Raw genomic sequence first — 16,451 nt, 5'->3', positions numbered from 1 at the left:
GGGTAAGAAAGGGCGCTAAAGAGAGAGGGACGTTCAACGTTCCGCGCAACGCAAACATTGTTTCGTTTCATTCCGCGATCCGTCGTGGAATCATATTGCGCCGATTCCAATATTTCGCTCGTTTTATTGCAATTCCGGCCTCCCCTCCATCCCAGCTATTTCTGGCTTAATCCACGACGCCTCCACTGCGCGACTTCCTCGCGCAGGGAATTCGGTGCGCGCGGGAAAATGGACTGCGACGTTCGAGCCATGAAAAACGATTTTCAGCGAGAAAATGGGACAAATGTGTTGAGAAATATTCGTCCGAACATTCATTTGTTATTTGATAGACAATCGGATTTATCGATGTATATTTTTAGGTCTGGGTTAGCGCGAAATTGTTGGTTATTAATGTTTGATAATAGAGAGAAGGGAAGGTTTTTACTCTTTATAGGTATATATTTTTCACTATTGCATTTATTTTCACTATTTATTTATTCATATTCGCAGGTGTTTATAACTGAAATTACTGTATTGATAACACATTGATACTTTATCGAAGTACTGTCTCGAAATAAGCAACTCGGTCGGGACCGGGACTTTAAATGCTTTCAAAGACGTTCCAATCCACATCAGTATGCATTACATCCTTGTTACATCGTACCAGAGACCTCACAGTAGGTACAATCAAACATACAGCCCCTAATGGCTTCCCCACAGTAACAAAAATTATTCCGCACCATTGCTGTAGCTGCACAATCCCGAAATATGTCCGAAAAGGAGACATATATATATATATATATATATATATATATATATATACAACAGCCATGTTAGCCCTGATAATTTTATACTGCAAGAAAACAAAATTTCAGAAAATACGTATGTTGTAGTTTGATCTGTAATTTAAAAACACAAATTGTCGTGATAATTGACTAACATTTTGCAACAAAAATATATTAACGTTAAAACATAATTTACAAAAATGAATTTTTCGCAGCCACATTACACTTTTGCACTTTACACTTTACACTTTTTATATCTAAAGATCTTATTACAAGTTCGCAGCCATTAGCTCTCGGTATTATTCGCGACGAAGGATTGTTCGTCACGAATACCAGGTCTCACCCCACGTGGAGGTTGCCGCGACCGGAGACCCGGAGATAGAAGGAATCAAACTTCCTTCGATCTCCCTTTACATAGAGGAACACGCTAAAAAGCACCGGTCGTTCCATTGATTCGCGGTTAACGACACTTGGTCGGCGGGGGAAAAGGGCGATCGGGAAAACCGGGTTTCTTTTTCTCTCAGTTTAAATATGCGCGCGGTGCATACCAGGCACATGGCGGACCTCGGACACCAACGGATCCAAGGTGTACTGGTCACTGGTTGTACCTATACTGTGGTACAGTTTTATGTCGTACGTATGCGAGCGCTGTTTCACTGAACAGTTTCAGGCCTCTGTTGGGGTACGCCCCGGAGGGATGACATAACGGCTGCTCCTCATCATTCGGTACGCTCCGAGTTGCAAGTGAAGGACGATATAAATCCCAGTGGCAAGTGCGTCCGCAGCGACGCTGTGCGGTTGTGTAACGGCCAACCGTTCCATATAAGACACACCATCGCCTCTTCCTCCGCAAAACCACTCGCGATGGTGTCGTATTGTGGTGAATAACACGCGCCTTCGGTTACCATAATCTAGTCAGCCCGGTGCGCCGTCAGTGAACTCCGCGCACAGCGATCCCGAAGCACGAAGTCGAGGGATCACCAAGTCCCTGATCGTATTTACCGATCGATCCATCGAAGACGACCCGTTTCGTTGACCCATTTCCCCTTCGAATTAACACGAAGCATCGACGGGCACGGAAGTTTTTTTTCGCGGCAGATTGCTCGCGGGAGATCGATGGATCGTTTCGTTAGTGTCGCCGCGGGCTTACGCAATGATCGCGTGCCGATCGGAGGAGCCTAAGAATAGCTTCCGACGGGAATCGTCAAGGCTGCTCGAGGATCGGTGAGAGTAAATTAGAGGGAAAGTGTGGGTACGTCTCTCAACCCTAAGTTCGTGCGTTCGCGGCTTCGATCGTTGGTGCGTTTCGCGGATTTCGCGGTGGAATTTTAGGCGTGTCCCGTGGAAACAACATTCGAGAGTTTGTGGATCGTTACGGTGGTCAGGATGATCTATTATGACGCGAACAGAGTAAGTATCAGCCGACTGGTTCGGTGGAAACGGAGGCACTGGCGCGAATCGAGGTGGTGGGTAGCGATGGATTCGAGACGTGGTAAAGTACGTTGCTCATTTGTGACTTTAAAAGAAGTTACACCTTTTTGAAAATTTTCTAACGCTTTCGAGGTAATGTACATTCACTGTAGTATCGAGATGGTAGGTTCTCCTAATGAAATACTGGACTAAAAGTATTATAATACGATGGCACGGTATTACGAATTCTTTTCAATTGCTCTAGAGTAATTTTAAACCTTTACATCGTCGTTATAGCAAATGAGCATTGTAACACGACCCTAGAATTGGTTCGAACACTCGATTTTCAAGTAGCTTTAGTTAAGAGGAATATACGTAAATTATCATTCTCCTCTGTGTAATCAGCTTAGCAACCCTCTATGGGGCTCTATGAATTTATTTATCCTCGATGTCTCTTTTGCAGAGAGCTTGCAAGTCACTTACTTTAACGCTTCAGGTTATCGGTTATTAAATACGTTATACGAGGTGTGGCAATTAAATAACGCGACCGGTGTGAGAAATGTGATTTATTGCAAATAAAGTTACATTTTATTATTTAATCTCGTTATTTAATTGCCACACCTCGCATAATTAAAACGTGCACGTCGTCTCGTATACTAAAATTATACTACAATTATTTGCTAAAATGACAATATATTAACACGCGACCTGTTACATTAGCTCATTGTCGGATTACAAAAACCAACAAAATAACTATCGACGGATTCTTGCGTCGCCAGGCGGCTACTGACCGGCTTTTTCTTTTCTTTGTTCGGCGTGGCTAAAGCGTTACGCGACGAGAACAGTTCAGTGCGCGATTAACGTCGATCGATGAATAAAGTGTCTGTTTCGAAGCTGACCTTAGTATTATTTAGTTTTCCGTTTCTAATCCGACACCCATAGAGGGTTGAAATGATCGCACGAAGATCGTTTCGAAGATGTCTCGAATCCAAAAGCAGCGATTAGTGCATGCTCGTGTCGTGCTTGTTAAATGTTAGATATATAAATTCATATTGCGTCGATCTGAGATAGATCTTGCAAATGTGGCTTACATAAACAGCTCCATTATGCTCGCTGGTCCAATATGGCGACTCGCTAGCCGGACCTGTACTTTATGTAACCGAACCTGACCCACAGTCGCTGCATGAGACGGCATTCGTGGAAGGGCTTTGATCAGCATTGCAACAAGGATTCTTGAATAATTACGAGCTCCTTACGCCACCGAGGACAAACGCGACCTCTGTCGACATTTTTCCTTCATTTTTCACTTCTCATCGAGAACCACCGATTAAATCCTCGCGCACCTGTGTCGAGTGCTTTCACGCTTATCGAGAATCTCAAACAACCACCAAGTGGAAGAACGTTTCATCGATCACCGCATTCATTAATTCTTTTTTTTACCAATTACCACTTGTTGTGCGACGACTATTTTTGTTAATTGGAGGACACTCGGTCCGCGACAGGCGTTTGCCTTATTTGTTAATTCGTCGCGTTGCCTATTTCCAGAATGAATTCAATTTTAGAATGCTCGTTTGCATAGTAAAAACGAAAATGGTTAACGTTAGGAAAAGAAAAATTGCCGATGCTCCACCAATAATTTATCAGTGAACTCTTGGCTGTAGTTGTATTTTTAGAAACTAAAAGGGTTCTCGCACTTGCACGGAGAAATTTTTATTAAGGCTCTCGCGTTTAATTTCAACGCGAAAATGTTGTCCTTCGTTTGCAAGTTATACTTTGCCAATTATCGTTGAATTTTTGAGCGTAATTATATTTTTAAAAACTGGTGGTAGAAGGAGTTCGTACTCGAGTACCTAAATTTTGCGAGGGTGTCGATATAAATTTTCCGAAAATGAGGAGCACATTTAGTCTTTGTTTCTGAAAAATGTCTCCAGGTGAACGAGAGGGTGGAATACCCCAGGTTACCTCAAAGTTTGTCGAGCGACTTGTGTCTGACTTGGAAGAATATTTCGTACACGACCCAGAAAAGAATCAATGGCGGCAGCCTCCGAGCGATTTTCGGGCTGCAACAGACCGAATTCATTCAGTTGCTTAACGGAGGTACGTCGAGATATTACAATGAGAAATAGAAACAAAACAGAATCGTAAGTTAAGACATCCGATGTCAGTCGGTTAATATTCTGTTCTAATTCTAGTTAGCGGCGTAGTTAGTTCTGGAATGTTGATGGCTATCGTGGGACCAAGGTAATATCCCGGGGATTTTCATTAATTTCCAGCCTAACTTTTATTCTTTAACTGAGTCTATGTTATTCCTTTTACTCTGCATTCTAAAATAAAAAATTCACCAAAGTATTTCATATATTCCATTTGAAGTACGGAATCTTTTCTACGACAGTAGCTTCAAGTATTTCTTTTCATCCGACGTTGAACGTGACTTGCCGATGTTCTTAATATCAGAGTCTACTTAGGAGGTAGAGATAAAATTGCATCTCGAAAGTAGAGATCGCGGAATCCTGCTTAGGAATCCAGGGTTCATCGTTTCCAGGGAGGAAAATGTTTTTCTTTATTGAATGCAGTTCTCTTGCAGCGGTGCCGGGAAAACCACGTTGCTAGCGACCATCAGCCGACGAGTCAAAGGTGCTTGTTCCTATCTTTCTTTTCAAAATAACTGTATCGAAACGTTGTCAAATTTTCTTCGATATTTCAAATATTCCATATTTCTGCAAGAAATATGTTTGGATTTGGAGACGAAGTTTCTCAGCTTGAATTGGTATTTTTACAAGTTGCGATTTTACATTTTGCTAGAATTTTTATACAATTTCTGTCACTTTCTTCTTTTCGAGAATTGAAATTTTGAAGCAGAGTAATTTTGGACAAATAATTTTTGGTCGGTAGGCAGAGCGACTGGCGAGATCCTACTAAATGGGAATCCAATAGACACAGGCCAAATGATAAGGATATCAGGGTTCGTCCCGCAGATGGACCTGGCGGTCGAGTCTCTGACGGTCCAAGAGCACATGGAGTTCATGGTTGGTCTGATTAGCGTGTCACAGTTCACCTGTCGCGTCGTGCGTGTCGCTTTGAAACATTTTGCACCTCGTTTGCGAATTAATTACTTAACGCTCCGGTCGCCTTCGATCCGGCGATCGATATCTCAAAACGTTTAGACGGCTATGGAGCGTTTCACGCTACATTGGCTCGGATAATTTGTTCGATAATATCGCGTTGATCGACTGCCAACAGCGGCATTAGTTAAAGTGTAACGTAGTTAATTCCCGCGTAAATTCGTAGCCAATGGGCTTTGATAGGAAATTAGTCGAATTCGAGGTTTCTTCTCTCGATTTTCAAGGCAAATACGCTTCGAATAAATCTGAAATTTTGGCTTCTTCGGAAAGTGTTCGAAGGAGGAAACGTAACAAAAATATTAACAAATTTCAGATTTATTCCAAGTCTAGACTGGTACTTAATCAGATTTTATTCGTTGCTTTCTGTCTTTCATCGTCGAATAACACGATTCGGAAAGTTCACTCGACGTTTTGTTAACGCGAATCCGTTGAAATACGCAACTGCAATTTGATATTCCGTACACCCGCCCCTGAACGTTGAGTCATCCGGTTAACGTTCCAGAATTATTGGATTTCGAAGCCATTAGAACTTTACAATTGTTTCCCTTGATTAAGGCGTGCATGAAAATGGACAGGAGGCTTCGAGCCAACGTTCGAAGGGAACGTATAACCTGCCTGTTGGCGGAATTCGGCCTGGGGATATGCGAGAACTCGAAACTCTCGGCCCTCTCCGGCGGAGAGAAGAAAAGGGTGGCTCTGGCTGTTCAAGTAAGCAATCTGCTTCTCACAATCACAAGGTTCACACTCATCCCCTTATGGAACATTGAATCATTCGTTCGAAACAAGTCTGTTCCTATAATATTTCAATTTTCATCGGATTTCAATAGAATTTCAATTCTTATCAAATTTCAATAGAATTTCAATTTTCATACAATTTTAATAGAATTTCAATTTTTATCCAATTTCAATAGAATTTCAATTTTTATCAAATTTCAATTTTTATCAAATTTCACTAGAACTCAGAAAAAAACTCAGATAACATAAGAAGTAGCTTGTGGGAGGTGATTTACACATGCAAATTCCCCATCGTTCTACGATAGAACAAACAGTGGTTAGCAGCAGATTAATGATGGTCAGACTTTACTTTTATATTCATAGTTTCAGACTCTCAGAACGTCGCATTATTAATCATCTCTTTCCCATTAATCACCCTTCGACAGACTTGTAAACGTACCTATTAACGTACATTGTAACGTATTTCCTGCGACAAAGTTTCCATTAATAATTTTCACCCGCAACAGTGAATTTTTATTACATTAGTAACCACTAAGAAAACTCGTTATACGTCTGACATTTGTAAGAGCGATGTCTTCTCATATTTCATTGTGCATCTGAATCTTGTTTAGAATAATCAACGATTAAACGCAGAAGACTCGTAGACGTACACTTTTTCTCACAGCTTTCTCAACGCGAAATACACATAGGGTAGAGAATTTTTCTAGCTGCTCACCGAGCCCAGTATCCTCTTCTGCGACGAGCCAACCACTAGTTTGGACAGCTACGGCGCCATGACAGTGGTGAGGACACTTAGGGAGGTTGCTGCCAGAGGAAGGATAGTAGTTTGCTCCCTGCATCAGCCTGCTTCCGGTTTGCTGGACATTTTCCACGAGGTTCTCCTCCTCTCTGGCGGTAGAGTCGCTTTTCAGGGCTCAGCTGCTGATGCCACCAGCTTCTTCGATAGGTTCGAATGCATATTTATTCGCAGGAAACTCTATTACATACACAAGCCAATCAACTTTAATTCCTGTCGCCCTTTCTGGTTTCGAATCTTCGGACGATTAGAGAACTAGAGAAAATTGCATAGAAAGTATTTAGAAAATTACATAGAAAAGTAGAAAAATCCATACCGACATAAAGCACACGCGTATTAATACAGAGATCAACTATTACACATAAACCCAGACCTAACCCAGTCACTGTGACCTGACCTAGCCCAGATAAGAAATCACTGTGAATTTCCAGCTTAAATCTGCGTTGTCCTCCAACCTTCAACAGCGCCGAGTTCTACGTCTCTCAATTGTCTATCGTCAGGGACAAAGAAGCTGAGAGTTACGCGAAGGTAAAGGAACGGAGCAACGAATAAATAAAAATCACACCTCGGTGTGTAAAATAAATAAAAACGAAAAGAAAGGGCATAAGACGATCCATTCGCAGGTGAACTGGATCTGCGACGAATACGAGAAATCGAAATACGGTCAGAGGGTCTCCAAGCTGATCGAGTACTCCTCCACTGCCACGTCGGACTTCAGCGAGTTGCCGTTAATATTTACAGACGTTCCTATGGCTCGTAAGGGTTTCAAAAGGGCCAGAGCCTTCACGCAGATACGGTGGCTCGTCTGGCGAGCCTACGTCGACTATAAAAGGAACCTGGCTTCTCATCTCCTGCGATTCGTCACGTACATGGTGAGATATCGACTGCATCTCGCGACAACTTCTTGCTGGAACTTCTTGCTGCAACTTCTTGCTTCGTATTATCTCGAAATAAGGAACACGGTCGAGACCGGCGAGTTTCGGATAATATTGTGTTCTGTCCTCTTTCCACTAATCTGTTCGACTTCTCGCTTTCACGGACCTCTCGCTTCTTTTCGGATCTCTCACTCGGTGGACGACTTCGAACAAAAATTGCGAGACAATGCTGTACTGGCTTTAAGTAGACTGTGCAAAAAATGCCTCGAGAAACACTTAATACTCGAGCTTCTAACGTGGTTTCCTCCCTTGACTGGATAAATGCAAGATGACTATACTCATCGCTAGGGAGGTTCTCCCTTGAGCAGTGCAATATGATCCTAACCGATTGATACGCTTCTGCCTACTGCTTTTCTTCCTCGGACCTGTTTCTCTTTCGCTCTCTGCCCTTTTTAATCGACTTCGAAAAGGAGGAGGTTACTCGATTCGACGTGTATATATATTTTTTTTCCCTACATTCGAGCCAAATGTAAGCACAGAATAAAAACCTCGACTGTATCAAGACTGATCGACACACCGAACACCTGGTCTCTTACTCCGACTTACTTAAATATTCTCGAATACCATTTCAACTCCGAAAACTGAAAGTCTCGGTTCTTCAAGTTCGTAGGACTCCTAATAGCGTCGCCCTACGTGGACGTCGTTGGGGGAGCGATGAATCAGGACGGGATTCAAAACATGCAAGGTTTACTGTACCTGGTGGTCGTGGAGACCGTGTTCACGTTTAATTACGCAGTTTTCTACACGTTCCCAGGAGAAATGCCGCTGTTGCTGCGCGACATCGCCGGCGGACTTTACGGTCCAGCGCCGTATTACATCAGCAAAGTTGTCGTTCTGGTGAGACACTCGATAATCTCGAATTGCTTTTTTATTACGTCGACCGGGACAGGTTGAACTCGAGAAGTTCGTTGCTGACGAAATTGAAATATGTTTGACTTCATTTTAAACTGTATCGAAGTAGTCTCCGCCATTACTGATTGGTGTCATCACAAAGAACATATTCATATCGATTTTAATTAAATTTATGTAGCAGGAACACGCTTACTTTTTTTTTTTTTTTTTTTTTTTTTTTAAATACAATCAATTCGATAAATATTCGATGGAGAACTATAGACATCTGTGAACGTTTCTAGATACCTGGGGCTATAATGCAACCACTTCTGTACGCCGTTTTCATATTTAACATCACTGGCCTGAAGGGAGGATTCTTCGGGTTCATGTACTTCGCACTGCCAGTAGTAGTATCTGCCATTACTGCGTCCGCTCTCGGTGAGCAATTGAAACCAGATGCCTCATTTCCGTGCGAGCAAACTGTCGAAATTGTTCTTCTATTCTAACGCTAGAATTTAGAATTAAGATTCGTCGTTCTTGCTCCGCCGAAGCACAAACGGATATCCTCCTTATGTTATAATTGCAGAACGAAAAGAATTTAATTGGGAAATTTGTTCGCATGGAATTGCATCTTAAGGCGATGGATCGCAGTTACGAGTACGATTAAACTTTGACGAGTACTTTTGACCAGGTTTGTGTCTGTCGGCATCGTTTAAATCCGTGGACACCGCCTCCCTATTCTCCGTGCCGGTGGACTTCCTTGGCCTGATGTTCTGTGGGATTTACCTGCATCTTGGGTGAGCATCGTGATCTCATAAATCGGTCAGATGGAGCTTGATAAGCTTAATAAACTTTATAATCGTCACTCATCGCTAGACCGCGGATTTTATGCGCTTATATAAGATGAAATAACAATATTATCATAGGAATTATAGAATGTAATCATTCAACGTTTATATCGATGTATGTTGAATATACAGGGTGTCCCAGAATTAGTGAAAGAATCAATGGAGGGCTGAGACGATTCCGAACCAGAGTTTCCTTTGCAAAAATGTCGGATGGTGCTTCGTTTTTGAGTTATTAACGAAAAACCGTCGACCAATCACAGCGCCCGAGTACCGCGCATTGAGCCGCGAGAGCATAGGCTCGAGCCAGGATTGGTTGCCAGTCAGCTGAGTGTCCGCCAATCCTGGCTCGAGCCTATGCTCTCGCGACTGAGCGCGGGCTACACGGTCGCAAAGAAAATATTATATTTCATAGCTTTAAACCCTAATATAATCGTAGAATATATTTATTGTATATCGTCCACTGCCATCGTACGTCATAAAATCCGCGGTCTATTCGTAACGTAATTTTTGTTAAACTTGACGGGCTTCCAGGCACCTGGCACCTGGTATCGCGTGGGTAAAATACCTGTCTCAGTTCTACTACGGTCTGGAAGCGGTTTCCTTAACGCAGTGGCTGTTGATCGATCACATAAGTACGTTGTTGCTTAGAAAAATAGAAAACTTGCGATACCAGCGTTCGATCGCCTTCCGAGATATTAGTAAACGGCAATTTTGTGTTTCCAAAGACTGCGCCCCGGATCCTGAAGAGCCTTGCATATCCAGTGGACTGGGAGTGTTAGAGAAATACGGTTATCTGCCGAACCACTACGCGGTGGACATAATTGGCCTACTGGCGATATTCTCGGTCAGCCATTTAGCAGGTTTTCTACTGATTCGGCTCAGAAGTCGGAAAGAACCTGTTTACTAACATTTTAACTTTCGCATATCGAGGAATTGGCTCCACGATTGAATATAAATTAATCGTACGAAACAATTACACAGGTGATAATTTTAGAATTAATTGTACAGTTAATTGGTAATTTGTACATCCACGAATCCTACTTTTTCACTCGTTTATTTAACACGATATTGTACATAAGGCATATCTTCACTATTCGATTGTAAACAAAGGGGTACAAATTTTTAATAATAAATCGTTTAATAATAATGAATTATTTTTAATGTATCGAATGTATTCCAAGAGGTAATACAGAGTAGAGAAGCGCGATCAGGCATTACTAATCTAATTAGTACTGAGATCAGCAGAATATTCGGACATTACTGATAACGATAACGTCATACTCGCAAAATCAGAGCGCACTGTATTTCGCCTAAAATGATTCCGCTTCGAATAAAATGAAACTGTTGGAAAAAAACTGATTCTCCTGCTCCTTCGTAAACCAAAATATCCAATGACAGAATTTTATCTTTAGATATATCTTTAGATATACAATATAAACGCGTATCTAAATATAAAAGGACGCAGAATTATTTATTGCTAAATAGAAGACGCAAGGTGAAGCTTTTCGAAAGGACAATGGTCTTACATGCACGTTATCGCACCTATACGTTTACAAAAGAATGAAATTAGGTGTTCCCAAGTATAATATAGGTTTCGTGTTAATCATCAGTGTACATAACCACGCAAACGATGCAACGTCAACTACAATTCTTCTATTATGTAAAGCAACGACGTTCGTTGCGTCTCGTTTCTACGATTCGTACGGATCTATACATAGAAAATTGTATAATATAAATTTGCCCCGAGTTTTCGTCGTTCGACGAACGGAACAGGGCGCGATATCTAAGGTATTTACAATAACGTAAATTGTATAATAACAGTAATAGTATATAGATAACAAGTACATACGAGTACGCTTAAGAACCGCGATAGGCTGGAGGACGTCGTTCCACGTTTAATTCGGGTAAACGATTCGTAAAAACGATGGAATGCTCGATGGATGGACTGGTGAACAGTTTCATCGATTGCACGCGCGATGACTGCGAGATCGCGATCGAATGGCTGGAAGGCACAAGGTCGACGTGAAATATCGCCGCTTTATTCTTAGGCGGCTTCTTTGCGTCGGCGACATTTTTCTTTCGTTGGCAATGAATTCTAGTCGAGGTTTCGCGTGAAATTGAATCACCAAAGAAAGATAACGAGGTCTTTGGAATTTTTAAACCGTAGTCTATTTACTTTGTTCGTTCATCTATTCTCTGAGAGTATGTATAATTAAACTGCAAATGTACCGCGTTTACTTTTACGTGCCTCGATCAAAATCCGATCGATCGACGTAAACGGTATCTAATCGCCGATTCATCTACAATCGTTCTTTTTTAATTTCGATTCTTTGCAATCTTTTTATTTTTCTTTTACTTATTTTTAATCGTAAGTGGCTCAACAATTTTTAAATTCGGTAAATTTGCAGTATACATACCTTCGGTTAATAAATAACCCCACAAGCTCGTTTTCACTTAACGAGACTTAAAATCAGTCCATCGTGTTACGATAATTTTTCATTTATTTTATCGACCGACTCAGCGATTGGATTGCATATGCAAGCGAGTGACGTTGAGGAAGACAGCGAGGAACGAATGCTTTGCAATGTAGTATTATATTGACTTTCAAGTGATTCTCTATAAATAATATATATATATATATCCTATATTGTATATATAATATGGATCTTATATATAATTACATTATGTATAATACCTATCGACAATTATCGGAAACACGAAAACGTCCGTGAGCTTAAAGTTAGTGAACGTGGAGCTCCTTTCTTCGGCAAGAATTTCGTTCCGAGTTTTCGTATAAAAAAGAATCTATAATCGTACCTGCAGCCACCGGCAAACCGCGTCCGTAAACGCTGCGGCGACAGTTACACAGAGCGGTCTACTAAAAACGAAACTTCTCGATATCTTCGCTACTTTAAATAATAAAAAAAAGTTTTGTCTACAAAAGCGGTTCGGTTTCGATCGATACACGGCACGGTGACCGTAATTCTTCCATAACCGATGACGGACTAGCTATCCGAAAGACAACTTCACATTTTTTATTCTAGTGGCCAATTTTGTACGACACGAGTATAAAAGTACGAAGGTACACTTAATCTAAAACTAACACTTTCCGAGATATTCAGCTACCGCAACTTAAAATTAAAGTGTACAATTTTTTAAGCGTTCAAGATACTTCTTCTCATTATTTAAAATATCGACGACATTAATTTGTCACGACCACCCTGTACGAGTTAGAGTTTGGGTTACATAACTAGACTTACTTGGTAACGTACGATCGATAGTCGGCTACCTGTTAGCTACCGTTTTTTTCCTTTTTCCTTTTTTTGTTTTCTTCACGTGGTCACGGTCGAAGTGAGTTACAGCCGCCCATGAAAGCTTTCGCCGCGTCACGGGATCAAAAAGTAGAAAAAGTTTCGAGGTCCGTCGATGGGACTTCGTCCGAATGAAACGGAGGACAATTCTTTCGCGCTTCAAAGCCCCGCTTACCTAACGAGTCTATCTACTATAGAAATTTAAAAAAATCGACTTTCTTTTCGACGCAATATTCTTAAACTTCAAGCCTTCATTTAGGAGAACATTTGTTTCTAGATGCAACGAAAGTAGTAGATGCAACTCGAACTTTCGAAGATGCACATCTCTATAAAAACAGAACAGCGAGAGGAGACATCCTCCACAGTTGAGGAGCGCGCTCTCGAGAACCATACAACAAAATTCAATCAAGGAACTGCATCGTCCCAACCACCAGACTGGAAAACCATAATTTTTCTCCTCAGTTCAACATCCAGGGCTCCTAACCTCCGCGTATCGGTGAGAAACGCAGCCCTCCGGGGCGTATATGTACAAACGGACAAGTGCGAGCGACGATCGATCGGAATCGCGCGTTCTCAGCGAGTGGCGAGCAGCCAATAGCGTTCGAGCGTCCCCGACGCGACAGTCGACGGGGAAACGCCGGCCGCGCGACAATAAACGGCGTTTATCGCGCGTCTTGTCGCGACGCGATAACCGGCCGTTGTTTTCCGGTGGCGGCGATCGTGACGAGCGGGGATCCAACGTGAATCGAGTGGACGTCAGCGTCATGGCACCGACGACGCGACCACGACGATGGGACGACGATACGGGACCTGGGGATCCTGGCATCGGTGGGTTACCGATTCGTCAGCAGGAGCAGGACTTCTTCGAACTCGTCGGTGACTGGTTCAGCGCGAATCTCTCGCCGTCGGTCTGGTCCTGGGAACCGTTGCCCTTCATCAACTGGTCGTTCTGAAGTATCTGGAACAGAGAAGTTGAGGAATCAGTAGGCTTTCGTATTAGTAGCGATGGCAGGAATTGAGGAATGGTAGGAATTGAGCCGCACTAGTAGATCGAGTCACGGTGAAATTGGAATGATCGGAGTTGGGATTGCTAGGGGTTGCAGAGCGGAGGACAGCTGCTGGAGGAATTTGTATATTTAGTTGGAATAAAATTGATTCTCTAGATGAGCCTACAGTGAAATTAAAATGTTAGGAGATGGGATTAATAGAGGATGTAGATGTCCTCTAGAATAGCTTCTGGAGGATCTTGGATATTATAATGAACTGTACTTGATCTCCTAGGTGAGTCACAATGACATTTGAATGATACGAGTTGGGATTGCTAGGGGTTGCAGAGTGGAGGATAGCTGCTGAAGGGTTTTGTATATTTAATTATACTAAATCCTCCAGATGAACCACACTAAAATCAAAATGTTACAACTACATTTGCTACAAAATGTAGACTCAAGGGACCTCCTGAAGGATCTCGAACCTCTAATTCTACTAAAATTAATCCTCCAGATGAGCCACACAATTCGAACAGTCACAATAGCTACACATCGTCCCCCAAAGAGCTGCACAACTCTGACTTCACGCGACACGCAGTTGACCGATAACATCGTGGCTCGAAGCAACTTAAAAACATCCCAATACGACGTGCGTTCTTATCCACGTACTCATTCTTATGCATGTATTCGTGCTACGCGTTTCGTATGCTTGAACCGTATTATCGAGGCGCAGATGGGCGGATGATCGACGCAGGAATTTAGCTTGCGTCGAACCGAAACGAACTTTTAAGGCGATCACCTTGTCGCGGGTCGACGTCATTGATAAATCTATCGAACCTAACGTAGTACGCAGCAACTGACGTTCAATCGGAGGAGCGCGACACGATATTCCATAAATAGCTCGCGCGTACTCGCAGGTTATCTTCGCTAATCGAACTTTTTCGTGCATGCAAGTATGCAGAAGCTACTTTTTTCTTTCCATCGACGCGATACCGACGGTCGTATGTATGTACCTTCCGTGTCTATTGAAGAAATTTGATTAAATTAGATGATAGAATCGACGTCCCAAATGAAGTTTTCATTATAAATACACACAGATGTGTAAAGTTTCTTCGTGTACATATTTGTGATGAAATATCAAACCTACCATACATATACATAATTATATGAATATTCTATATAGACATGAATTTTTCATTATCGATATATATACACGTGCAAAAAGATTCTTCATGTACATATCAAACCTGTTTAATTTAGGTAAATTCCTTCAACAGACAACGATTGGTTTAATTCGATGGTTTAATTTCTGGATACTCACTTTATTGACAAGGAATCGCGCCGCTTCCTCGATGTTTATGTTCTCCTTGGCAGACGTCTCGAACCATCCAGCAAAGTTCTTCTCCTTGCAGTAGTCGTCCATTTTCGTGGCTGAATTCACCAGGCCCTCCTTTTGCTGGTCGCATTTGTTCGCGAGGAGGACGCAGGGTATGGGCGAGCCGTCAGGAAGCTGCACTTTCGAGTCCAGATCCTGTTTCCACTTCACCACTGCGTCGAGTGTAGCGCTCCTCGTCACGTCGAACACTATGAAGGCACCTACGGCTTCCTTGTAGTACACACGGGTCATGTTCCCGAACCTCTCCTGACCTGCAATTCGAAAGGCATCTCATTAAAATTACTTAGAGACGCCCGAATGCAAGTTTAAATTAAACAGAGTTTTTCTTTTTACTTAAACTAGACTCTGGATAAGAAAGTGTAAAGTAGCGTTCTGGTAGGAATTTAGAATTTAATATGTGAAAGAAGTGAAATAATTTGGTTGGAGTATGGGAGAAAAAGTGTGATAACCTTTCTAAGGCTCTGTGTTCGTCTGCGAGGGCCTGGAGACTTTAACGACATTCCTGCACAGACGGTGTGCCTTTCTAAATAAAATTCGTCCCCCATGAAGATGGCCGAAATTTAATCGCGATTATCGGTGCCGCGCAAAACCAGAAGAGCACCGTTTCAAAGGAAACTACACGAATGAAAGTATTAGAAATTGATCGATAATTCATAGTAAAATGTAGAGAAAATTCCCTGCTTTAGAAAGCACGAATTTATAACGAATCACGGCTATCAGTCGTTGTTCGAAGGAAGTCTCGAGAAAAACTCGAAAGAAGGGGAAAAAGCGTGCGATAGTAAATTATTGCTGACCTGCGATATCCCATAGCTGGAGCCTTATGATCGTGTGCGGGTCCCAGTTCAACACTTTCAGAGCGAAGTCAACGCCAATCGTTGCGCGATAATGCTGCGAGAAGAACTGATGGACGTATCGCTTGATAATGGACGTTTTCCCGGCACCAAGCTCCCCGATCACCAAGATTTTGTACAAGTGCTCTCGCTTCTCGCCTAATCCGGCATTTGGCGCATTGTTCTGAGACGACTGCGAACAAAGAAGGAGGAACATCGATTAATTAACTTTTTTTGTTGTAACAATCACCAAAGAGGAAACTACTTGTTCACGTTCATCGGATACTCAAGATTTTAAGTCTCACTTTTTCCAGTCAGAAAATTTTGAATATCACCCGAAGTATTTCATGAATTTTTTAAATTGTCATACACGTCAATATTATAGTTACTGGTATCGTAATTATTAATATTCGTTGGATATAGAAAATTTTAAGTCTCATTTTTTCCAGTCAGAAAATTTCAAATATCACCCGATACTTTTTTTTTA

The 16,451-nt window shown here is 42.0% G+C and overlaps 2 protein-coding genes across 13 annotated transcripts in view; one reads left to right on the top strand and one right to left on the bottom strand.

Moving 5' to 3' along the window:
* Nucleotides 1–985: 985 nt before the first annotated feature.
* LOC128874597 (protein scarlet-like) lies at nucleotides 986–10,348 on the top strand. Of its 3 annotated transcripts, XM_054119468.1 has the most exons (14): nucleotides 998–2,174; nucleotides 4,106–4,271; nucleotides 4,367–4,415; nucleotides 4,759–4,808; nucleotides 5,067–5,200; nucleotides 5,852–6,004; nucleotides 6,739–6,977; nucleotides 7,259–7,355; nucleotides 7,451–7,699; nucleotides 8,366–8,599; nucleotides 8,896–9,031; nucleotides 9,285–9,390; nucleotides 9,973–10,073; nucleotides 10,167–10,348. In XM_054119468.1, exons 1-14 carry the CDS (start codon nucleotides 2,151–2,153, stop codon nucleotides 10,346–10,348), a joined length of 1,920 nt encoding a protein of 639 aa, XP_053975443.1. In that variant the 5' UTR covers nucleotides 998–2,150. The 3 variants fall into 3 exon arrangements, with proteins under 3 accessions (XP_053975444.1, XP_053975443.1, XP_053975445.1); XM_054119469.1 differs by lacking the exons at nucleotides 9,973–10,073; nucleotides 10,167–10,348 and adding an exon at nucleotides 9,574–9,935 and having other exon boundaries at nucleotides 986–2,174; XM_054119470.1 differs by lacking the exon at nucleotides 998–2,174 and having other exon boundaries at nucleotides 4,227–4,271; nucleotides 4,748–4,808.
* A 2,429-nt stretch (nucleotides 10,349–12,777) lies between these two features.
* Nucleotides 12,778–16,451, bottom strand: part of LOC128874596 (ras-related protein Rab-32) — a 34,326-nt gene continuing 30,652 nt past the window's right edge. For all 10 annotated transcript variants that reach the window (XM_054119462.1, XM_054119464.1, XM_054119463.1 and 7 more), the window contains 3 exons: nucleotides 15,929–16,157; nucleotides 15,060–15,385; nucleotides 12,778–13,710 (listed from right to left, as the gene is read on the bottom strand). In XM_054119462.1, coding sequence (XP_053975437.1) covers nucleotides 13,597–13,710; nucleotides 15,060–15,385; nucleotides 15,929–16,157 — 669 coding nt within the window. In that variant the 3' untranslated portion in view covers nucleotides 12,778–13,596. The remainder of the gene's footprint in view (nucleotides 13,711–15,059; nucleotides 15,386–15,928; nucleotides 16,158–16,451) is intronic.

The sequence above is a fragment of the Hylaeus volcanicus genome, chromosome 4 (assembly GCF_026283585.1).
Source record: "Hylaeus volcanicus isolate JK05 chromosome 4, UHH_iyHylVolc1.0_haploid, whole genome shotgun sequence".
Taxonomy (NCBI): Eukaryota; Metazoa; Arthropoda; class Insecta; order Hymenoptera; family Colletidae; genus Hylaeus; species Hylaeus volcanicus.
The sequence above is the reverse complement of the archived record's forward strand: the minus strand, read 5'-3'. Positions and strand labels throughout refer to the sequence as shown.